The sequence below is a fragment of the Capronia coronata genome (genome assembly GCF_000585585.1).
Source record: "Capronia coronata CBS 617.96 chromosome Unknown acBCG-supercont1.2, whole genome shotgun sequence".
Classification (NCBI taxonomy): domain Eukaryota; kingdom Fungi; phylum Ascomycota; class Eurotiomycetes; order Chaetothyriales; family Herpotrichiellaceae; genus Capronia; species Capronia coronata.
The window spans coordinates 2,896,232-2,918,747 of record NW_006912894.1 but is presented as its reverse complement, the minus strand read 5'-3'; the positions used below and the strand labels follow the sequence as shown (position 1 = coordinate 2,918,747).

The window sequence follows — 22,516 nt, the reverse complement described above, 5'->3', positions numbered from 1 at the left end:
TGTTAACAAGACCCGGCTGTTGGCCGAGCGATCGCAAATCCGCATCGATAGTCTGATCGGGGTTCCCAAGCATCCAAAGGTACCTAGGTACCTTCGTACATATGGCCCGCGGTCTAGACAGTCCATCGATCAGCAGCAAGATCCCAAAACAATACTGTGCCTCCCAACCTCTCAGCTGAGAAGAAGCCTCGAGCAATCCGCAAGCCTCCTATCGCCTCGGGTGTGGGCATTGGAGATCCGACATGGCGATCGTGTCAATCCCATGATGCCCGGGTCAGTGATTTACAGCAACCAAGCACGAACGACCATTTTGGTCGACATACCTGCGTCTATCGAATCAGGTCAGCGAATCCCATACAGACTCAAAAGTGCTGCTGCTCTGGATGATCCCTATCCCAGCACAGAACCAAGAGGTTCCAAGAGGGAGACCGCTCTGGGCGCGATTCCCTTGCACGATCGAACCTACCACGAGTCCGTCCAGAAGGACATCTCGTCAGCTCTCACGGAGATCCAAGACCATTTGCGTGGTCAAGGCAGTCCTTCATATTGGTGCCATGGCCGCCACGCGCTGCTCCCGAACTCGGAGAGGGTCCTGCAAGCGATGCCACTAGCTCCTTTCAGATCTTCGCCGGGGAGCACTGGTGATCTGTCGTTGTTAGCACCTGTCATTCTGTCGACCACCGAAACTCAAACCCGATTCTCCTCCATCGATTGTCTGCGCGGTGTCGCAGTGTGCAATCCTAGCCGAGACAGGACCGCTGTTGTCGAGACCGGAGACGCCGGGGAATTCCTCATCCCGGCTCATGCTTTATTCGTCCTGGCCAGCCTCGAAGGTGGAATGGCGGGGTTTCATTCGGCGCGTCAAATGCTGCTTCCTCCCCCTCAGCAGTTTCATTTGATCGTGATGGATCCGCCCTGGTCCAATCGGTCAGCCCGTCGTTCTGGTGTATATCGAACTTCGGAGCACCAAGAGACCGATCCCTTTCCAGAAGCCATGCGTATCGTGAAGGAGTGTCTGGCTTCGAGGGGATGGCTGGCAGTCTGGATCACGAACAAGGTATCTGTTCGTAAGGATGTAATAGATGCTGTTGGCTTATTGAACCTTCATCTTCACGAAGAGTGGGTGTGGATCAAAACGACTGCACGTGGCGTCCCTGTCACTGTTCTTGATGGCGTGTGGCGTCGTCCATATGAGATTCTTCTGTTATTCCAAGAAGATCGGGTCTGCAAGGTTCCCCGGCGACGTGTTATTGCGGCCGTGCCCGATGTGCATTCTCGAAAGCCGAGTCTGAAGGCTTTGCTGGACGAACTGCTGCCCGGGGAGTACCATGCGTTGGAGCTATTTGCGCGGAGTCTGACCGCAGGCTGGTGGTCATGGGGGGACGAAGTATTGAAGTTTCAGCATGAGAGTCAATGGTCTCGAGAGGTTTGAAGAGCGATCAATATTGTATCTGTAGACTACTCAGACCGCGCTGCGAAGATAGGTCGGAGAGCAAGTTCTGGTTCTATTGTCGACACATACTAGTGTATGGCAGTGGGCTCAGCCGTACAGAGTGCAAGGCTGCGCAGGTCACACTACCTACTATTAGGCAGGCTCAAGGAGAGTAAGGAAAACCCCTTAGAAGGCTCCCTTAGGTACCTTACCTAGGCACTGCGCAGACATCCTTGAGTCCTAGGGTCCTAGGGAAGTCTCCCTAAAGAGTATCCTTAGAACCTTCCTAGATCCCCCATTGACCCCTCGGAAGACCTGACGGATTAGGTCCCCCGGGTGCCTGACAGAGCCTAAAGCTCCTTAGGACTAGCCTAACCTTAGCCTTTAGACACTGACGCAACACGTTGCAGCCTTGCATCTTCCCCGCCAAAACGCCTCCATCTTTTTTGTCTGATTTACGATCTTCATACACAAATTCTTGATCAACCCTCCTCTCACTTCCATTCAAAACAGTTCGTCCCAAGTCTCCCAGTCGCTCTACTAGTATCCAACAGATATCACAAGACAATACTCTCTCACAATGTCACACCAAGACGTCGACGTCGACGTGCCAGCCACGAGGAAGGCTTTCGTGCCACTCGGTAAGTACCTACCTATCAGAGCCACAGAGAGCGTACCAATTCCAACCCACAATATCACCCCAGGATCAGTTGCATTGCATTCTATTCCAAACTTGAACAAGCATAACATAACATACTGACGGACTCCCGGTCAGAAAACAACCCCGAAGTCATGACCAGTCTGGTGCGCGAACTGGGCCTCTCGCCCGCGATCCAATTCCACGACGTATACTCGCTCACAGACCCAAGCCTCCTCGCATTCCTGCCTCGCCCCGCGCTGGCTCTCCTCCTGGTCTTCCCTATAACCGAGACGTACGAGAAATACCGCGTGGCCGAAGACGCCTCGCGCGCCGACTACCAAGGCTCCGGCAACCCGGAGGACGTGGTGTGGTTCAAGCAGACGATCCGCAACGCATGCGGTCTGATCGGCCTGCTGCACAGCGTCAGCAACGGTGGAGCCAGAGACCATATCGTCCCAGACAGCGATCTGGACAAACTGCTCAAGCAGGCCGTTCCGCTGACGAACCCGGATGAACGTGCGGACTTGCTCTACAACAGTCAGGCGCTGGAGGCGGCGCACGCCACGGCCGCGGCCAAGGGCGATACCAGTGCGCCGGACGCCGAGGCGAATGTGGATCTGCATTTCGTCGCGTTCGTCAAGGATCAGGACGGGGATCTGTGGGAGTTGGACGGCCGGAGGAAGGGGCCGATCAAGAGAGGACGGTTGGGCCCGCATGAAGATGTCTTGAGTAAGAAGGGCCAGGAGTTGGGTGTCCAGTCGTTTTTGAAGAGGGAGGAAGAAGCTGGTGGGGGGGAGATGCGGTTCAGTGTCATCATGCTGGGTCCTAGTCTGGAGTGAGAGCGCTGCAGTCCATCAGGTCTCGTGGCTGAGGGAAGAACGGATGTTGGCGGCCGCTGTACTACCATGCTACGGACGGAGGGCATTTTCTGCATGGTTTGATGGAGGTGACATTGAACCTTACGTTGCTGGGCTGGTTCTATTGCACTGCATTGGCGGCGCTACGGCATAAATGGGCGCATTGAGTATGGTCAAGCAACGGGGGCTATGCAATGAACACGAAAAAGACTAGACGATAAGACACGATCTAGAAGATCTGTACGAATGACAATGAGATATGTTATGACCATGTCAAGTGTGCGAACAAGGCTGAGCATCGTATATGGAGTGGATAGTGCTTCTGCAAAAGGGCTGGCATGACGGCCACGTAGACTACATTGCTGGGACCGTCAAGATTTCCTGTGAACTGGTAAACACGTATCGCCTTCTTCTCCTTGATGCTTGTGTCGAACATTTATGATATATACAACTACCCTTCGGCTCCGCTCCCGTTCAAGCGCACGAGGGCAGTCCCTTGTTTTACTTGTATCGCTCTCCCTCCTCCTATTCCAACTTGATCTTCTCGAGCTCGGCCTCCGCGTCGGCCTCAGCCTCTGCCTCAGCCTCGGCCTCAGCAATAGCTTTCTCCACATGCCTGGCTCGTCGCGTATTCCTCTCATCCCAAAGACCCTCCAGATCCATCTCGACCCTCTTCTCCTCGGTGAACATCTGCACCACGACCCTAGGAGAGTTCGGCCGACTTCCAAACCCGACATACTCGCCATCCGAGGGATTTCGATATTCTTCATCTTCTTCTTCGTCATCCTCCTCTTCGTCTTTCAACTCCTCCGACTGCGCCTGATGAGGCACTCGTCCCGCATCACCGGCAGCAGCCTCTAACTCACTTTCAGCAGCCACATCCCCACCGTCCAGCTGATCTTCAACTCTGCCCGACAACGGCAAAACAGCATCATCCACCGGCCCCATATTAACACAAATCCACCCCGTGGTAATCCCATCATCGACCTCCTTCCCCGCCATCGTATTGCCCACGGTCTGCGCGAGTTTCAATTTCCTCGCCTTCCGGCGCAACTTCAGTTTCAACTCGTTCCGGCCCAGCAAGCCATCTGCGTACGGCCGGAGCTTGTACTGCTGGCGTACCCAGCGGCAGAACCGGTCGGCCGAGACGTTGAGGTGTTTGACGCTGCGCGCCGTGCCGATCACCATGATCAGATTCGCGCCCAGGGCCGGCGGCGGGTCGAGGTGCCGGAGGTCCAGGAGGACGAGATTGTCCAGGCCGATTTGCACGGATAGGTGTTCGAGCACGGGTTGGAGGATCGCAGGCGGGTCAGCCGGTAAGGGGGGGATTTCTTGCAGCGCGAGGAGCGGTGAGATGGGCGATGGTGGGACGGGTTCTTCGACCTGTAGGTACCATGGTATTGAGGACCGTGACGTCGGGTCTTCTTCCGGCTCGGAGGGGGTAGAGTCTAATTGTTCAGCAGATGTCGAAGTCGGTTCGGAGGAGTATTGTGTAGCCGATGCTGACGATGACGAGAAGGTAGACGGGGACTGTGTATGAAATTCGGCGGACGGTTGTTTAGCAGAAGTCTGTCGCCGCGCTGAAAGACCACTGAACGCTCTGGAGCCTGGGTAATGGTGTGGGCGCAATGGCAATGGTAACGGTAACGGGTGCCGCGACGGTAGTCTTGACCCAGTCTTTAGTATTGTCGCTCCTCGATGAGTCTGGACCGGGATCGAAACGCCTGTGACTAGAGATGTGAAGGCGTCGAGCACCGATACACGGCACGCCGTACATTGTGCCAACGGGGAGCGGTGCATCTTTCTGTATCCCCGTGCTTGTACCTCTTTTTTGGATTCCTCGTTTGTGGGACCGAACGCAGACAGTATAGTCCCTCTATTGAGGAGATATGAGACTACTCCGGCGAGTGAATGAGGTTCGTAAGATCTGGGCGACGAAGGTGATGAAGCGAGAATATATGGAGACTGCGATGCAATTAATTGACAACTTGGATCGCGCCCAAAAAATCATTAACGGATGAATCTCGGTATCTGGAGTTCCACTGTGGCTCCTGTGGCTCAACACCCCTGACTTAGTCAGCATATAAAGGTACGCCACAGTACTATAAAGTACCTAACGATCGCAGTACCTTGAAGCCCAGTCTACAATACTCATTCGGATAACTGCTCTTTCCGAGCTTTCTTCATGTAGCGGAAGCCTTGTGAATGCAGTGTCCGAGGGGTCAATCATCTAAGCTCTTGCTGCCCAGGTATGTCTGCCACACTTCTCGCCATGCAGGATCATCATACTAGGTCAACTAAAGGAGAGTCGGGCTTAACCTCACTGCTCCCGCATCATTCACTGCTCTGTGGTCATCAGCACATCAGCGCCACCAGCATCTCCGTTGCCAATGCCGGGCAACGACATGGCGCCACCAGCTGCTCTCGAACCACCCCCAGCTGCACCCGACGGAGTAGGTGCTCCGACGCCATCATGGCCATTGCCCGACACATTAGCCTGTGAAGAACTGGCCAATTGTTGTTGCTGCTGCTGCTGTTCGAGGGCGACTGGATCGTCGATGGTGTCGCCATCACTGTCCCGCCCCACGGCGTCCTCATCGTCCTCGGTGGTTTCGTCGGTCGCATTCTCTTGAATCTTCTCCTTCATCCATTCATACACCTCCTGTTCATGGATCTTCATCATCTGGTTGAGCACTTCGCCATTCGACCGCACAAGGCGGCCGTATCGCTTGGACGCCTTTCCCTCCTTCTTCCATACGCTGTGGACATGCGATACATAGACCAAGCTATTGTCGCGGTACCACTGGCTCATCCAGTGTGAGGCCGGATTCGAGATTGGTCTGATCGGATTTGTGGCGATGAAGCCGACGATGCCCAGCAGAGTGGGGAAAATGTTTTCTGTATCCACGATTTCACATTAGACATCGAGATCAACTGCGAAGGGGTTGAAACTGCATGATGTTCTGTGACCCGATAGGCTTAAGAGAGATGTCGTGCTGGTCAGAGGATCAAGGCTGATTCAAACGACGCTTGAAACAAGGGCCAAGGCCAATCTGATCAGGGAGCGCCGGGTATCAAGGGTGGGGCAGTAATCCATGATTTTCCAAGAACATCGAGCGATGAAATGCAGATCAAAGAAATGGTGAAGAGAGAGAACAAACTTACCATGCTCACTGACCAACTTGGCGATAGCATGAAACGCATGGCCCGCTCCAATAAGGAAGATGCCACCAGGGAACTCGTACGGCTCCACGTAATTCTCCCAGAGATACGAGGACAGTTTCTCGCCTTCTTTCCGTGCAACGTCTGTTGCGGTCGAGGCGTATTCGACCTCGGTCTCATTGTCTTCCGCGTTGTTGGAATCGGAGACACTAATCAGCTCGGGGATGTTGACGTCGATGACTCCAAATCCGTGCGAAACTGCCCATCGAATGTACGACTGCGCGCCGTCAACCTTCGGGAAGGTAAAGTGAGCATGGGTGTTGGCATAGTGGCAATGAAGGGTAACGAGGTAACAGAATACGAAAGAGTGTCCGGAGATTTGGGAGGGGAGAGGTTACACACCAACCAGGTATCATGTGGCTTCTGCTGTGTCGTCAAGCCGTTGCCGACTCCTAGAAGATCGGGCCTGGATTTCATCAGCTCGTCAGGTACCTCAAGAAATGACACGAACGTGTACGGAATGAACGTACGAATCGTGGAATATGACAACGAGGCCCTTCTTGCTCTCGTAATTCGGTCTGGACGCATTAGTTCTGGTACAGCTACATACTGTTATATCGTGTCTCACGTTGCAAGGACCTGGTGGTCAAAAGATTTCGAGATGGTGTCGCGGTAAATGTGTAGCTGAGTGAGCTTGTATTTATCGTAGAGATGAGCTGCCTGCCACTGCCGGATGACATCTAATTCAGAGATTAGAGCCACGTTCAATAGGGATCCGCGATCCGCAGCTTTGGCAGCACAAACGAAGGAGTGGACATACCGTGTAACCTCTCACCGCCAAAGACGCCTCCTACAGGATCTGTTCATCAATCAATGGGCGATGTCTTCAGACCAGTATCATTTGAATTCACCTTTGGGGTAGATGCTTTTCCAATACCTCGATTGGACATTGCGAACCTTATTCACAGTGTCCACGGCCGAGATGGTGGCAGCTGTGGCATGGAGCCTGTCGGGCGGCTCTCCCATCAGGGTGCGTGTAACTGCTAAAGCAGATTTCGAAATGGCACGGAAGTTGTAACCTCCCTATTAACGCATTAAGGACAGCACCCGCATACCAGGAGCAAGCCATATCATACCTCTAGACACACGGCTATCTTACCGCCAGCGAGGGATTTGAGCATATGCGTCATATGTGCATAGCAAGGGGGCGAGACAAAGCATCCGCCCAGCTCATCTCCTGCCGCCGCGTCGAATCCAGAAGCGACTAACACCATATTAACACGGTTCCGAAAGCAAACCTAAGTAGACATACCAACGACGAAGTCGGGATTAAATTCGGTGGCGATCGGCATAACCACGTGTTGGAACGCGTACATATAATCGCCATCGCCCATGCCTTTGGTAGGCCAGGGAATATTGACGTTCCTTGGGACAGGTTCAGCCTGTGGTCATATGTGCGAAAGAAAACTATACGTACTTGCCGAGACCAGCACCAGTCCCACAATGGTACATGTCTCCCTCATTTCCTGAGGGATAGAACATGCCATTCATGTGGACATGAAGCGAAATGTACAGGACATTGGGATTATCGTAAAAGGCTTTCTGGCAGCCATTTCCTGCAAGCTTGAGGTCAGTAACAGCCAGTAACAAAGGCAAAGATGAGCCGGACCATGGTGGACGTCCCTGAAGGAAGCTGTTAGCACATTATCCTTGTTTGACAAGATGCAAGACAGTGGCCTACCAATCGACGATCAAGATCTTCCTACAACCTTCACCGAAGTCGTTCTGACACACCTTGGAAGCAATGGATACGTTGTTGAACAAACAGAACCCCATCGTGCGATTGACTTCGGCATGATGCCCCGGGGGTCTGATGACAGCAATCGCATTCTTGACCTTCCTCGAGACGACTGCCCGACAAGTCTCAATCGCCGCACCTGCTGACAATTTGGACGAGAAGAAAGACAGGGCGTTGAAATATATGGAGTCCATTTCGGGATCCTCAGACAGATCGATGAGTTTGTCATCCGTCATATCTGCAATGGACAAGCCAGTTAGCCATGCGATCCAACCACCGAGGTAGGCTGTCCACGCAGTGACACTTACTAGCGGTGCTCTTGACGAACTCATAATGCTCCGGAGTATGGACGAGAAGACACTCTTCACGTGTGGCCTCGCGCGCGTCAATCCGTTTGAGTGGTACCTCGACCATCGGGGGATAATATTCGTCGTCCACCAGGCCGGCTTCACAGAGCTCCTTGTAGATGTAGTAGATTCGCCGAGGGTCCTCGGGATGGACATTCTCTCCAGTGGTGGCCGCGATCTCGGCATGATACCGCATGCGGTCATCATAGCATAAGCCAGTCGGCAGTTGTGCGACTGGCAGCCCCCGGGGTGGCTTGGGGATGGTATCGTCTGCTTCGGAAGACGTGTCGGATAACAAACTGTCCTCGTAATCTTCATCTTCTTCAGAGGTCTCGATTTTCAGCCGATGATCCATGTCGGCTGAGACATCAGGGGTGGCCGTATCCCTCATCGATGTATCGCCAGCAAGATGAGGTTCCTGAACCCTAGGGATGGGATAGGGGAAGTTAGGGCCACTGGGAGACTGTAGGTCCCCTTGACCAGATGGGGGAATCTGCGCCATTTGACCTATGTTTCCCCGCCGAGGAGAAGTCAACACGCTCGTTCCTTTCTTCAACAAGCCCTGCCACTAGGAAGGCTGCATGTTGACAACAAAACCCAGACTTGCAGATAGACGGGTAGTCGTTGCTGTCTGACTTAAACTGTTGTTCCAAGCTAAAGGATGATTCACTTGTCAGTTAGAAGCCCTGCACGGTGGCCATAGAGCAAACAATATGAGAGTAAGTGGTCAGTCACAAAAAGGCGCGGGCTATCAGATATAGAGAGTGATCCATCATAACATACCTCGCGCCCACACTTGGAACGTCTCTCGTCTGAGCTTGATCTTTGTCTAGATTCCCTTATAAGTACAACAAAATATCCTATAGTTCTAAATTCCTCCGAAGGCGACAATGAGCCCAAGTAAAGAGCCTGGTTTGGTTCAGCGGAAGATAATCTATGGTGTCTCATCGAGCATTGAGCAGCGGACAACCATGAGGACCAGGGGATTGCCAAGAATACGTATCACGTGAGGGGGGAGAAGGCTGAGACCACGTGATTAATGTCGCTGCGCCTCAATGATCCGCCGGAATTCACCTTGTCGATCAAATTGATCAAACCCTCGGCAAGATTTCAGCTTCGCCACGATTCATCTAAATCGAAAACTGGGGATCTGGGGTTGGAAAAGAGCGTATTTTGTCTGCCAATACAGGGATTTGCATTTGTCATTCCAACTAATGGTGGTGGGTTTCCTAAGGATACCGTTGCCGCCTAGGGCTATTCAGGTTTGTACGACCTCACTCTATGTTTTTCACCTCGATTTCCGGGCTCGCCCAAGGAGAAATCCTTTGACCTCAATTCAGGGCGGGAAAGCCCCGCGTGAAGCCTGGGTAGACGGGAATTTGAGGTGTCACGATTGCAATTTAGGCGTTTCCGTCAACCTTGGCAATGTAGGCTAGACCCCAGGTTAGTAACGAACCCCGAGATCTTCCGATCGGATAATGCACTTACCCAAGAGATCGAGAACACGTCGGGAGTAACCCCACTCGTTGTCGTACCACGACACAAGCTTGACGAAATGGTCGTTGAGGGCAATGCCGGCCTTGACGTCGAAGATGGAGGAGTGCGGGTCGCCGTTCAAGTCGCTGGACACCAGAGCATCCTCCGAGTATCCAAGAATGCCTGCCAAACTGTCAGTTAAACTGGTGAGGAGCAGCTGCTGGGCTCCTTCTACTTACCCTTGAGTTCACCCTCGGATGCATCCTTCATGGCCTTCTTGATCTCCTCGTAGCTGGCAGGCTTCTCCAGCACGCAGGTCAAGTCCACAACGGAGACGTTGGAAGTTGGGACACGCATAGACATGCCGGTGAGCTTGCCGTTCAGAGATGGGATGACCTTGCCGACAGCCTTGGCGGCACCAGTGCTGCTGGGGATGATGTTCTGGGCTGCAGTTCGTCCACCACGCCAATCCTTGGATGACGGGCCATCGACGGTCTTCTGGGTCGCGGTGTAGGAGTGGATGGTGGTCATGAGACCCTCCTTCATGCCGAACTTATCGTTGATGACCTTGGCCAGAGGTGCCAGGCAGTTGGTCGTGCAGGAGGCGTTGGAGATGACGGGGATGTCGGACTTGTAGTCCTTGTTGTTGACACCCATGACGAACATAGGAGCGTCAGCAGATGGAGCAGAGATGACCACCTTCTTCGCACCACCCTTCAAGTGGGCAGAAGCCTTCTCGGTGGTGGTGAAGACACCGGTGGACTCGACGATGTAGTGTGCACCGGTCTCGGACCATGGGATCTCGGACGGGTCTCTCTTCATGTAGAACTTGACTTTCTTGCCATTGACGACCAGGGTGTCGCCCTCCACCTCGATGGTGCCCTTGAATTGTCCGTGTGTGGAGTCATACTTGAGCATGTATGCCTGCGAAGGGTCAGTATGTTTCGGAGCTGTGGGAAGGTCGGCAGGGTGTCACGTACGGCGTAGTGAGGCTCAATGAAAGGGTCGTTGACGGCCACGACGTGGACATCCTCGTGCTCAACTCTAGAATGCTGTCAGAAAGGGGAGGTTTGGAGCGCGAAGACTGTGATCAGGCTGAACTCACGAGTTTCTGAACACCTGGATACTGATTAGCGACGATATCACTGTTTTGGAGCTTGTTCCCACTTACAATTCTGCCAATACGGCCAAAGCCGTTGATTCCGACGAGAGTAGGCATGTTGATCTTGGTATGAATGAAGATTTCTGGAGGAGGAAAAGGTTCAGGTTAGTTTGGAATATTGGCGGGTCACAATGAAGTTTTGTAGAACAGGATGTAGGCGGAAGGGAGGTCACGTCAGACTCACGTTAAGTGTAGTTTGGCTGGAGCAGGGTGGATGGAGGAGGATGAAGACTGATGTTTGGTTCAGTCAAATAAGTTATGTCGCGGAGTGGTGTGATGGGAATGATGAGGAAAGCTTTTTGTACTAGTAGCAGCAGCAGAGTGGCAGTAGTAGCAGTATTGAGAAGAGCTGGTGAGCAAATGGTGGGGCGGGATGTTGACGTTGAGGGGCAGTTGCTATTGCAGCTAGTAGCGAGTAGTACGTAGTGCAGGCAGTCTTCTTCTTCGTTGGTCTTCCTTCCACCTGCGAGCTTGGCAGCCAGTTAGTACTGCACTGCAGATGGCACTCGGAGACAGGGTCAATCCGTGCTACGCACTGTCCAGTCTCGTAGCTCGTAGCTGTATAGCTCTGTAGCTAGCAGCGATCATTTATCGTGAAACGATAATTAAATGATGGTATTCCGGCCGACGACGAACGAGAATCGGATGCCAATTGCCTCGGAATACAGCTGGACACCTTGCTTTTGTTGATGCGCCCCATCAACCACTGCAGCGTGAACCCTTCGAGGCTGTGATGCAATCCCATCAATGTACAAAATGTACTAGCATTGCTTATCTCACAAACTGTCTAGACCACAAAGCAGCAACCTGCCTGAACCGCTCCCACTGCGCCCCATCCAATCGCCAGGCGATGCTGTTCTGGCAGTTCGGCACCCGGAGCGGATTATCTATCGTTCCGTCCAACTCGCCGTCGCAGCCGCGCTTTTTTATGCAACATGTATCTCATCACTGCTCGATGCTGAGGAGACAGACAATCTTGCCATAACCCAATGTAGCATTTTCAAGTGGCAATCAGCTGTAAAACACTCCATGACAGTGACCAACATGCTCAAACGCTCAGCTCGCAAGGAAACCACGCACACTCTAGTACTGCTTGGGACCATGGAGGGGGGAAGCGATTGCCACTATGGCCAACAGTGATATCTAATCCATTCCACGAGCCATCTGGGCGCACCCGTTTTAATTATGCTATGCGTATGCACTTTTGAGGCCGAACATCTATTCCTCCTTCGCCCCACCACGACCGGCACGTTCAGCAGCCTCGATGCTGGCTTTATCGCTCTTAGTCTCGCCTTGACCCATGCCCATCATGCCGCCTGATGCCTTCCATGGTCGCTTGAGCTCACCCACTGCAGGCTTGCCGAAGAGGTGGACCTTGACCAGGTTGCCCTCGAGGGCACCTTTGACCGGAATGATCGACTGGATGAGGAGAGGGTTGGTGTACTTGAGGTACAGGTGCATGAATGCCATCATGGCAATGCCCATGAGTTGAGCCTTGTAGGCGGCCGACAGCTGGCCCTGGTCATACTCTTGGATGGTGGTGGTCACCAGTTTCGGTTCTTCGCCCGACCCCATGGGAGCAGGCTCGACGTATTTCAGTGTGGTCATGTCTGCGGCGCATGCATGGTCAGTATGATCGACTAGTGGTGTTGTCGCCTGGGGCTCCCCTTCACGTACCCTTCTTGGCCTTGATTTTCAACCCAATGTAGTAGTACAGGCCGAAGATGATGAGGTTGGACGTCACGTAGAGGATGCGCACTCCTGTCAGGACTTGAGGATCGTCAAATGGGATGCGCTTCGAAACCTGCATCATCCCGAGGATGATCACCAAGTTGGTGCTGCATATGGTCAGTCACGAGTGCTTTGATCAACTCAAGATACATAGAACAGCAAGTACATACATTTGTGGGCTGAGGGCGTTCATTGTGAGGGCGGGGTTGAAACTGTCTCAGACGAGAACAATGATGCTTGACTCTCGGTGATAGACAAGATTGAACAGGAGCGTCGAATATGAATGCGTCGTGCAGTAGGATGGACAATCTGCATGTACGTATCGTGAACTGGACAGATTGCAGGCTACAAAATTCCCGCCTGCGCCAAGCGGGAACAGCACCTCTGCAGTGGGAGCATCTCCGAATTCAAGCGTCCCGGTGCAGCGGCCAGCCACCTTGAACTCGAAGCTACATGGATCTGCCCGCCACCCGATAAGCGAGTCAATCAAACAATCACGTGATCGAGGCGCTGAGTCAAGACAATCGATCAACCTATCTCGCCAACCTTATTCCTGATACATCGCTTTTCGATATTGGATTCCCTTGCCCGCGGCACTCATGCTAGCCTCAAGGGTTGCAGGCTGCATGTTCGCAGAGCGGGTCGTCAGTGGAAGGACCCGTGGAGGGTACCGAGGCTGAAGGATCCTATCCGGGCAACAGCCTGGTTATGTATAAGGTAGGTCACGGCTTTTTTTCACACATTGGACGTCGATCAACTATGCTTCGATCAGTGCCCATTCTCCATTTTGACATTATCATCTCCAGCCCCCATCGTCTCATCCATCTTCGTGTCTCCTACATCTTGGGACTCGGCGGCTCGCGAGATATCCAACAATCCTTGAGGTCCTGGCAACGTAGGCCCACCACCAGGCGTGACACTACTCACATTCCCATCTTCATCCACATATTCAAACCTATATCTCGATAGGTAATGTGGGATAGCACTCAACTGCGGGCCATAGCGCGCGCTGTTGTCGTAGAGCTCGAACAACGGCACAGCCAGGAGCTTCATGTTCTTCGGAACACTGAGCACCTTATTCGGGGGCAGGTGGATGAGGTATAACTTCTTGAGCTCCTTTGGCCGCGAAACGTGCGCTGGGAGAAAGGGGTAGAGGAATGTCTCGTGGTTCGGCCGCCACCTAGTCACCAGATAATGTTAGAATGGCCGAGCATAATGGCGATATATGGGTTCGTCCGGACAAGCTGGGCAGTTAAAGGGTCTGAAATACCATTGAGCAAGACAGTCTCCAATATCCCACTCTGTGTCCCCATCTTTGGGATTCGTCGGAGCAAGCCTTTCATTCAGTCGCATTTTGAAGCCATCGATTTCATCGGCGTCGTGGGGCAGATAGTCGCCGGGTCTGTTTGTAGAACGTCGTGTTAGCAAACCGTTTCCAGCTCAGCGGTTTTCTCCTTGAAAGCTCAGACAAGAAGTGTCCTTCTGCTACGTCTTCGGGAGTGCAGAAATAGACTATGGCGTCCCCAGTCTCCTCTGGAAGCAATCAGAGTGCTTCAGGCCCCTCAAGCTTCCTCCCAGAGAGCAACCGGGAAAAAGCACACAAACACGTAGCCTCCGCTAGAAGCACGTCTGGAAGGAGAAACACCGACTCCTACTCTTTCCTTCTCGCAGAGCTGGCTCAGAGCATAAACATATCATCCCTGGATCCGGCTCAAGGAAAGAGAAGACAATGCGAGACATCTCCACCATGAACCACAGATCCGGCGATCTCTTCGGGAAGGACAACCGCACAACACCCGTCATCTCTCAACATGCTCAGCAGGCTCGTCCCACCGATGGCCCGTCAATCTCCTCGGCTCCATGAATGCGCGGTTTCCTCCCTTTCCAAGATATTCAGCCCGCCATGTATATTCCTGCCAACCTCAACATTCCCAGCTCCCTCAACTCTGCTCGTCCCGAAAAGGAGCCGCATTTGCCCACCCTGGTGAAAGACCAGTACAACCCAGACAACAGCCACAAACTCAACCACCGACGACACCAACGGACGAAAGAAGACAAATCAAACATTCATTTTTCCTTTTCTTTTCTTTTTAAAAACTCACAATTTAAAAAATGCATTCGCAATCTGCAACATAAGCACATGCGGATGATTATGTTCATGACAGACCAAGATGCCCTCACACGTCCTCCTCATGCCGTACTGGTCATAGTGTTCCTCCAGCCTCTTGAGCCGCGCCGCCACCGACGGGTCTTCCTCGGGCTGCGTCTCCTTCGTGCCGAATGTATAGTTCGATAGAGGATATAGTCGGATCGTGGGCGGTTGGTTTGCGGTGAATGGAGGTGGGAGGATAGGACTAGATTAAACAATACCCAAAGTCAACACAGTAAAGTACGGGTAGTAATCCTTCAAGAAGTATAGGAAAACCCATTTGTTGTTCTTGATGCGAGTTCCATATCTCAAGTCCCTCAGGAACGATTGGAGGTCTTGGATGAGACTGAAAAGGGGCAGCTAGGGAGGAAACGACAGAGGCGGGTGCGGGTGCGGGTGCGCTGCTTACGGGTAGGACGATTTGAGGGTGGTTGTGGTGAGGGTTGACATCTTGCCCGGGGCTCTGAAGGTGAAACCTTCCCGGAGATGTTTTTGTCCGGCAAGATCAAGGATGCACTGGTGATTGCGATTGCAGTGCAAGGTTCGGTCAGTGCGAAACGCGGATCGAGTGGAATCGGTATGTAGGAGTAGGCTGGAAGAGGCGGCAGTGAGAAGAGGACAACCGCCCTTTCGTCTCGTCGCTTTTGGAGGTAGTTGCTGGTGCGTGGCCTTTCAGTTCCTGCTACTAGTACGAGGGAACTGCAGGTCAGTTTGTTGGTTAGTGGTAAAACTCATCCGGAATGTCTGCCTTCCCCAGACTGTCCATTGAAGGTGGAGGGGTGCGTAGTGTGTAGATACTCTGTACGTCCTTGTGTACACAGTCGTGACAGGCCGGAATTAAAGCGGAGATAAAGCGGGATGGTTACGAACCTTGAAACTCATTTATTATTGAGCATCGACGTAGCATCATGTACTAATATTCGATTCCTGGTAGCTACTAGGTACCTGTCTGTAGTAAACGAGGTTCACATGATGTCTGGTACAATAGCCCGAGAGAAATGACTCTCCCATGGTACCTCATAAGAAACTATCAGTTCGAGAAGAGTATCCATTTTAGTGACCCATTCATTCTACCTATTTTCTATCTCTGGGTGTTATGCCGCTTAACGCCTTCGCTATGTTGGTCGTCAAAATAGACCGCAAACCACCATACCAACGTGAGATCTTTGAGAGCTGCCTCTTCACTTCTGTCAAGCAAGTCCAGAGCCCAGACCCCATGATGTTGCGGCTCACAGCTTCGGTTCGAGATCTTCGAAAGTCCGTAGATCTTCGATCGCAAGCGGTCCTTGACTGACCTGCAACCCGGCCTTCCACAGGTAGGGGTCTTGGATAACCTCAGGAGTCTTGATATTCGCAGCCACATCATCCGTGTCACCAGGAGACTCGACCGGCTTGATCTTCAGTGCAACTTGCATCCGTGGCACTGCCTCCTTCATTTGTGTAGCAATTTCTTCCGACTTTGAAGCAGCGGTCGTGGTGCTGATGTACTCTTGAATCGCTCCCACAATACTGCTGTCGTCCGCCAAGTCGACCTTCTCAAACGATGGCTTCAGCTGGTCCTCGTCCGCGTCAACGCCGAGAGACTTCAAAATCTGCACAGTAAGACCGACGAGCTGTTCTCTCTGTTGGGCTGGGGAAATGGCCTCTGCTGGAGCAGGTTTGGCTTGTGCTTCGAGGTGCACCGAGACTTTGGCGCGAGTGGGCGATTCGGGATCGATATACTGTGTATAGAATTCCCGCATGTCATCCTTTGTGAGTTGTCGGATCGCAGCAACATCTCGGTCGACTTGATAGAAGTTGAAATACTCCCCACAAATATAAGCCCACAGGCGACCCGTCTCAAAGTCAAGGTTCTTCAACTTCTCCAATCGCTTGTTGATCAAACTGCGTTTGTGACCCTCAAATTCGTCGTCGGTCATGGACTCGAAATCCTTCTTGAACTTCAGTAAGAACGCGTCGATGCGGGTTTCGAGGTAGTCCGGATCTCTTTCGCTTTGGATGAGGACCCTGTATCCCATTGTGACAGATGCAGGTCTCACGCCACTCCAAACCACGTAGCCGAGTTGTTCCTTGGTACGAAGTTGATCAAATGAAGGCTCATCGGTCATCTGAGCGAATAATTGCAGCTTCGCCCGTAAGGGAATATCCATGACATGGCCGACATCCAAGAAGTACTCGATCGCGTTGTTGATGTTGGCCGGGTCGCCCAATAATTGCTTGTACACGAAATTGCTTCCTGGCGGAATGATCACGTTTCTTCGAACATCCCATTGTGATGGAGGCAGAGGCCGTGGCTGCAATGTCGACTCGACCAGGTTTGCAATCTTCTTGGCGTCCTCTCTATACAAATTGCCATGAGCGAGCACCTCAACGTGCGCCTGTTGCAGGATCTGTGGTGCAAATGTTCTGATATCATCCACAGTAATATGGGGGAGCTCCGCCGCAAACACGTCGTTCATCCAACCGCGTTCATTCAGGATCCATCGAGTGTAATCTCCAATCTGGTAGTACGGTTGTTGGAAGGCCCAGTTCTTATACTTCCTGGCCATACGCTCCTTGATGATTTCGAAACGATCAGCTCGGATCTCAAGGCTCTTCAACGTTACCAAGATTTTCTCTAGAAGTACTGCCATCTTGTCGTTGTATCCATGAACGCTTAGATCCACGCCCATCGTATTGGCACCCACAGCGTATGCAAGCCCGGAAATTTCTGCATCGTAGGAATAGGTCGATAGAGCATCCTTGACCAAACTGACAAACAAGACAGTCTTGACATAATTCGCCGGGGTTGCGTAGGTGACTGGGTTTCGGAGTTTGATATTGAGGTTAGCCTTCGGAACCCAGAAAGTATCATCCTTCTTCCACCACAGGCGAACCATGTCATCGTTGCGGAGCAATTTCGGGGTCTTCGCAGGCTCTTTGACATCTGTCCTCTCCACATCGAGCTTGGTGGGAATGAATTCGTTCTTATGCGGGAGATGTAGCTCTTTGATCGGGTCGGTCCCTGGTGAGGAAAGGGCTTTGCGTACCTGGGACAGAACGTCCGTAGGTATCCTTTCCACTTTGTACTCGGTCCCATACCATTTCTCCCGCTGGTCCCAGTCACCAGGATACTCTTGAGACACCAACATCAACCGGAAATTGTCCTCGCGGAGATACTGCATGGCTTGTGTAATGGCGTCGGCGTCAAACTTCCGGAACTTGCTTGTCCCACTGAGGAGCCAGTTGCGGGGCAGTTTCTTCTGCATGACGCTGCTTGTGCCACTCGTGAAGCGGCTGGCCGGGGATTTTTGGCGGAATCTGAAGTCAACCTCGGCCATGTTCTTCATCTCTTCATGCAGCCATGCCACGGGTGGATTCGCCTTCATCATGCCAATATATTGGAACACAATCTTGACGATCTCATGATAGTTCTTCAGGCCGTCAGGTGTCAGTCCAATCTCGATCTCAAAGAATGCTGACCCGGGGCAGACGGGGTGATAACCGGCAGAAAGAGTCTGGCCTAGTCCTCTCTCTTTCAAATATGCAAGGATACTTCCGGGACCCTCGTGACCAATGAGGTGGCTAATGTATCTGGCCGGTTGTGTCTCGTACATGTCCTCTTCGTCTTGCCACGGGAAACTGATCTCCAAGGACCGCGACTCCATGACCGGCTTTGCGAAAATTTCGGTTGACAACTGATCTTTGGTCAACATCTCAACCCCATCCCAACGATTTTGTGGTAGATCCTTGTTCTTGACCTCGGAAAACAGCTCGACGACCCAGTTCTCCAGCTCGTCCAAGGATTCCCTGCCCAAGACGACCAATTTCATCCGATTTGCAGAATAATTTCGTTCATAGAAACGAATAAACTCATCCCGAATTTTGACGCCTCTCTTCTCCGGGTCATCTCTCAAGGTTTGCAGGTTGCCAGTCGAGAAATGATGGTACGGGTGATGAGGGTTCGACAAAGATTTGGCCAGCTGAGACAACCTCCATGCGTCACTTTGTAGATTCTTCTTGTTCTCCGAATCCACCGCCCTCAACTCACGATCCAAGGTGCTCTCCAGAAACAGCGGCTTCACAAAGAATTGTGCAAACCGATCAAGAGCGCCATACAATGGACCTTTTGCGGTGCCGTTTGATATCCCGTTTGCAGCGCCATTGGAGGAGTTGTCGTTCGCTTCATGCGAAGCGGCGCACTCGAAGAAGTAATTCGTCTGAGTAGCTGCCGTATATGCATTGGAGTGACCCGAGTTTGAGGAAAGATAAGACGAATACTCGTTTTCTACAGGATACTGTTATATTCCGTCAGCGTGATGTTTTCTCATTTCAAGGGAGATTTTGTAGATTGTTCAGCCCACCTTTTCAGTTCCCATGAACAGCAGATGTTCTACGGCGTGTGCCATCCCGGGCATATCCTCCTCGTCCGAAAAGTTGCCGACATTGACATTGAGACTGGCACTAGCTTTGTCTGTTTCTGCATCGTGGACAAGTAAGGCTTCCAGCTTGTTGGGGAGTTCGATGACCCGGTACGATCTGTCGTCGAGATCTGGCTTCTCCAAGTCGTCCGTTATCCGCTTGACTGAGTTCATGACTGTGGCAAAGGATCGACTAGCAGGGGACTGCTGGAATGAGGCTTTGGACATCAGAGGTTTTGGTATTGGCAAGGAGCGGTATGCCAATGGACACGAGACTCGAAGGGAAAGGAGCGACGAGTAGAAGAGGCGGGCGGACAGTCTCATGTAGATGGGGTGGAAGGGAAAGAAGGGAGTATGTGAGGAGGAAGACAGTTCGGGCACAAGGAGGGAATGTGATAGTCGTCTCTTGTTCAAGCACTCATGGCGGTTGCAGAGAATTGAATTGATGATGATGATGGCAAACAAACCACATAATGCATACCGCCGCCTTGCGTTGACCGCGGCTGCCCACCGACGATGTGCGCAACACACTCTAACCTCCACAGTAGTTTTGCTACGGTGGATCTTACCAGCCTCACTGCGCAGTTACACAGCCTTGTGCCCCTGACGCCTTACACCGGCAATTCCTAATTCCAATACAAGAATGAAAAACTATTTGCAGGAGAGCAGGACTCTCAACTACGTAATTATCTGGGTTGAATGCTGTCTGTATTGAATTCAACATGCTCTATCTCTCCGGTGACATCCGATTTACCATCAATATGGCATTGGTTGTTTTTGAAGTACATCTGTTCTGCCATAAGCCATGGGAAATAAGCCATATCCTTGGTTAACATCGATTGAAAGATACTATTTTCATATTATGTGTGTCTCATTACAATCTATGGTTCTCAACTACACAGTTCCATATACTCGTTACCTCCTCTTTCCTCGCTTTCTTTTCTCTCCTTTCCTAAACATTATCTCCAATCCCGTTATTGTTATTGTAGATAGGGGATCCAGTCCAGTCCACTGCGGTCCAGGCCGTGGGAAGAAGCGAAAAAGTTGTCGATGCCGCGTGAATGTGAGTATTAGTACCCGGAAACCGTAGGCCGTGAGATATTGAAGTGGATCGGAGTGGAAGTGAAATGCTTTTCGGGAAAGATCAGGCGTAATAAGTGAAAACATGCAAACCCCTTTTCACCATAAATCATACTTCTTGCTCTTTCCATCGTCTCGTCCCGTAGACATGCAAACCCTGTTTCGCTTGATCATTGATGAACCGTCACTTCGTTTCTTGATGCCAGGCTCTGTATGGTCCGTTCGTACCACTCCATCTCCGCTCATGTATTTCACAAGAGAGCAGCAACAGCGGCCAGCATGGCGAGGATGAATCCCGGTTCAGAGTGCAGAGGGAATTTGTTCGCTGCGCCAGTATACGTCGCGAATGGAGCGGGGGGGATAGTCATGCTGATGCTGCTGCTTGGAGTTGAGCTCGAGCTCGGGGTTGAAGTTGTGCTGGACGTGGAGTGTATGGGGATCCAATGCGACGACAAAGTCGAGGGGGATGGGATCGTGCTGGTGGATGCAAATGTCGTGGTTTGGCTAGAGCTTGTCCAGTCAGCCCATACGGAGGAGATCGCTGTAGTAGGTGCTGCCGTCGTAATAGGGGTGAGAGTCGTAGTCGTCCAGTCAGCCCAGGGCGATGGTGCAGTTGTTGGGATCAACGGAGTGATAGGGACTGAGCTGGTGGTTGTAGTGGTCCAGTCTGCCCACGTGACAGGGGTAGTGGTGCTGGAAGAGCTTGAAGGAATGGTGGTTGTGGTCCAATCTACCCATGTCTCAGGAGTCGTTGTGCTGGTAATGGCAGTGGTTGTCGAGGATGTTGTAGTTGTCCAGTCAGCCCACGTCTCAGGAGTTGTCGTGGTAGTAGTAGAGACAGTGGTGGTTAAGGAAGTTGTAGTCGTCCAGTCCACCCACGCCTGTGGGGTTGTCGTCGTGGTAGCAGTAGTTATAGGGGTGGTGGTGGTGGTGGTGGTGGAAGGTGTTGTGGTCGTCCAGTCCCCCCACGTCTCCGGAGTTGTTGTACTCGTCTTAGTGGTGGTTGTCGTTGTGGTGGTGGTGGCGATGGTTGTCGGAGTGGTGGTAGTCCAGTCAGACCAGATCTCCGGGGTAGTTGCAATGGTGGTGGTAGTGGAAGTAGATATAGTCCAGTCAGACCAGGCCTCCGGAGTGGTGGTGGTTTCGCTGATTGTCGTCCAATCGATCCATGTCTCCGGTGTAGTTGTGGCTGAAGTCGTCGTCGTGCTTGACGTGGTCGAGGCGGATGTGGTCCAATCACCCCAGACTTTCTCGGTAGTAAGGGTCGAGGTAGTCGTAGTCGTAGTCACCTTCGTTGTGGTCGTGGTCGTCTTTATGCTGGCGCTGGTTGTCGTCCAATCGACCCATATCGCCGGCGTGGTGGTACTAGTGGTCGTGACCGTGGTACTGCTGCTCGTAGTCGAAGTGGAAGGGGTAGTAGTTGTCGTAGTCCAATCGCCCCAGATCTCGGTGGGCGAAGAAGTGGTGGTGGTGGTAGTGGTGGCGGCAGAGGTAGAAGAAGTGCTAGTAGTCAGTATCCAGTCTGTCCATGCCTCATCGCTGCTGCTAGGGAGCGGTGGCAAGCTACTGGGTGTAACATGGTAAGTAGTATCACTGCTTGGAACAGTGGTGCCAGGAGCTGAGGAATTGACAAAACGAGGAAGCGGAGAGTTTCCGAACTTTTGACAATGGGAATCCAAGACAGCCAGGACCGTAGAGACAGATTCAGTAAGGCATTCTTCCGCTACACAGGAGCGCACTGTGGCTGTGGCGTCCGAAGAGCAGAAGCTTGTGGGGTTGGGCAGGGCAGACCCGATGCAAGAAAGAAGGCATTGCATAGGACCATTGCTGTTGGCTTGTGGTCTGGGCAGGGCATATGACAAGGGTAAAGAAGAGAGCGTAGTTGCGATGAAGACAGCAGATCTCATACTTGAGGAATGCATGGGGTCTGTGCGAATTGACCCGATCGAAGCGCGGGGTATGGGGAACAAGGATGAGAGGGAGATAGATGGACAATGCAGATGTGAGACAGAGTGTTATGATCTCTCAGAGGACTGTGCAGAAAGTAGCGTTTCACAGTTGACGTCCAAGCTTATGGAAGGAAAGACTCACAGACCTGAATGCGACCTCAGCTGGCCATACTTATATAGATGTGGAACTGGGAGCTTGCCCGGCATCAGCCGCTTGATGCAGGGTACGGTTGTCCAGCCACTCGTATGCGGGAGGAGTACCACCATCATTTTCCCATCAACAAATAGCCAGTAGCCAATAGAAACGCTTGTGTGCGTATGGACTCGGGCTGG

The 22,516-nt window shown here is 52.3% G+C and overlaps 8 protein-coding genes across 8 annotated transcripts; 2 read left to right on the top strand and 6 right to left on the bottom strand.

Moving 5' to 3' along the window:
- Positions 1–265: 265 nt before the first annotated feature.
- A1O1_02719 (uncharacterized protein) lies at positions 266–1,432 on the top strand (the record flags this gene model as incomplete). The annotated part of the gene is made up of 1 exon (XM_007723629.1): positions 266–1,432. One exon carries the CDS (start codon positions 266–268, stop codon positions 1,430–1,432), a length of 1,167 nt encoding a protein of 388 aa, XP_007721819.1.
- Positions 1,433–2,012: 580 nt separating this feature from the next.
- A1O1_02718 (ubiquitin carboxyl-terminal hydrolase L3) lies at positions 2,013–2,911 on the top strand (the record flags this gene model as incomplete). Its single annotated transcript, XM_007723628.1, has 2 exons — positions 2,013–2,073; positions 2,208–2,911. 2 exons carry the CDS (start codon positions 2,013–2,015, stop codon positions 2,909–2,911), a joined length of 765 nt encoding a protein of 254 aa, XP_007721818.1.
- A 543-nt stretch (positions 2,912–3,454) lies between these two features.
- Positions 3,455–4,729, bottom strand: A1O1_02717 (uncharacterized protein; the record flags this gene model as incomplete). Its single annotated transcript, XM_007723627.1, has 1 exon — positions 3,455–4,729. The coding sequence occupies one exon, from the start codon at positions 4,727–4,729 to the stop codon at positions 3,455–3,457; it is 1,275 nt and encodes a 424-aa protein (XP_007721817.1).
- A 538-nt stretch (positions 4,730–5,267) lies between these two features.
- Positions 5,268–8,591, bottom strand: A1O1_02716 (histone deacetylase 6/10; the record flags this gene model as incomplete). The annotated part of the gene is made up of 12 exons (XM_007723626.1): positions 5,268–5,827; positions 6,095–6,383; positions 6,494–6,557; positions 6,622–6,669; positions 6,720–6,879; positions 7,003–7,174; positions 7,228–7,355; positions 7,404–7,516; positions 7,569–7,707; positions 7,761–7,774; positions 7,833–8,127; positions 8,198–8,591. The coding sequence occupies 12 exons, from the start codon at positions 8,589–8,591 to the stop codon at positions 5,268–5,270; spliced, it is 2,376 nt and encodes a 791-aa protein (XP_007721816.1).
- A 1,045-nt stretch (positions 8,592–9,636) lies between these two features.
- On the bottom strand, positions 9,637–10,931 carry A1O1_02715 (glyceraldehyde-3-phosphate dehydrogenase; the record flags this gene model as incomplete). The annotated part of the gene is made up of 6 exons (XM_007723625.1): positions 9,637–9,668; positions 9,725–9,895; positions 9,952–10,636; positions 10,693–10,756; positions 10,818–10,831; positions 10,884–10,931. 6 exons carry the CDS (start codon positions 10,929–10,931, stop codon positions 9,637–9,639), a joined length of 1,014 nt encoding a protein of 337 aa, XP_007721815.1.
- A 1,161-nt stretch (positions 10,932–12,092) lies between these two features.
- A1O1_02714 (uncharacterized protein) lies at positions 12,093–12,798 on the bottom strand (the record flags this gene model as incomplete). The annotated part of the gene is made up of 3 exons (XM_007723624.1): positions 12,093–12,484; positions 12,552–12,712; positions 12,776–12,798. The coding sequence occupies 3 exons, from the start codon at positions 12,796–12,798 to the stop codon at positions 12,093–12,095; spliced, it is 576 nt and encodes a 191-aa protein (XP_007721814.1).
- A 575-nt stretch (positions 12,799–13,373) lies between these two features.
- Positions 13,374–15,204, bottom strand: A1O1_02713 (autocrine motility factor receptor; the record flags this gene model as incomplete). The annotated part of the gene is made up of 4 exons (XM_007723623.1): positions 13,374–13,785; positions 13,876–14,007; positions 14,708–14,959; positions 15,164–15,204. 4 exons carry the CDS (start codon positions 15,202–15,204, stop codon positions 13,374–13,376), a joined length of 837 nt encoding a protein of 278 aa, XP_007721813.1.
- A 779-nt stretch (positions 15,205–15,983) lies between these two features.
- Positions 15,984–19,328, bottom strand: A1O1_02712 (insulysin; the record flags this gene model as incomplete). The annotated part of the gene is made up of 2 exons (XM_007723622.1): positions 15,984–19,031; positions 19,098–19,328. The coding sequence occupies 2 exons, from the start codon at positions 19,326–19,328 to the stop codon at positions 15,984–15,986; spliced, it is 3,279 nt and encodes a 1,092-aa protein (XP_007721812.1).
- Positions 19,329–22,516: the final 3,188 nt, after the last annotated feature.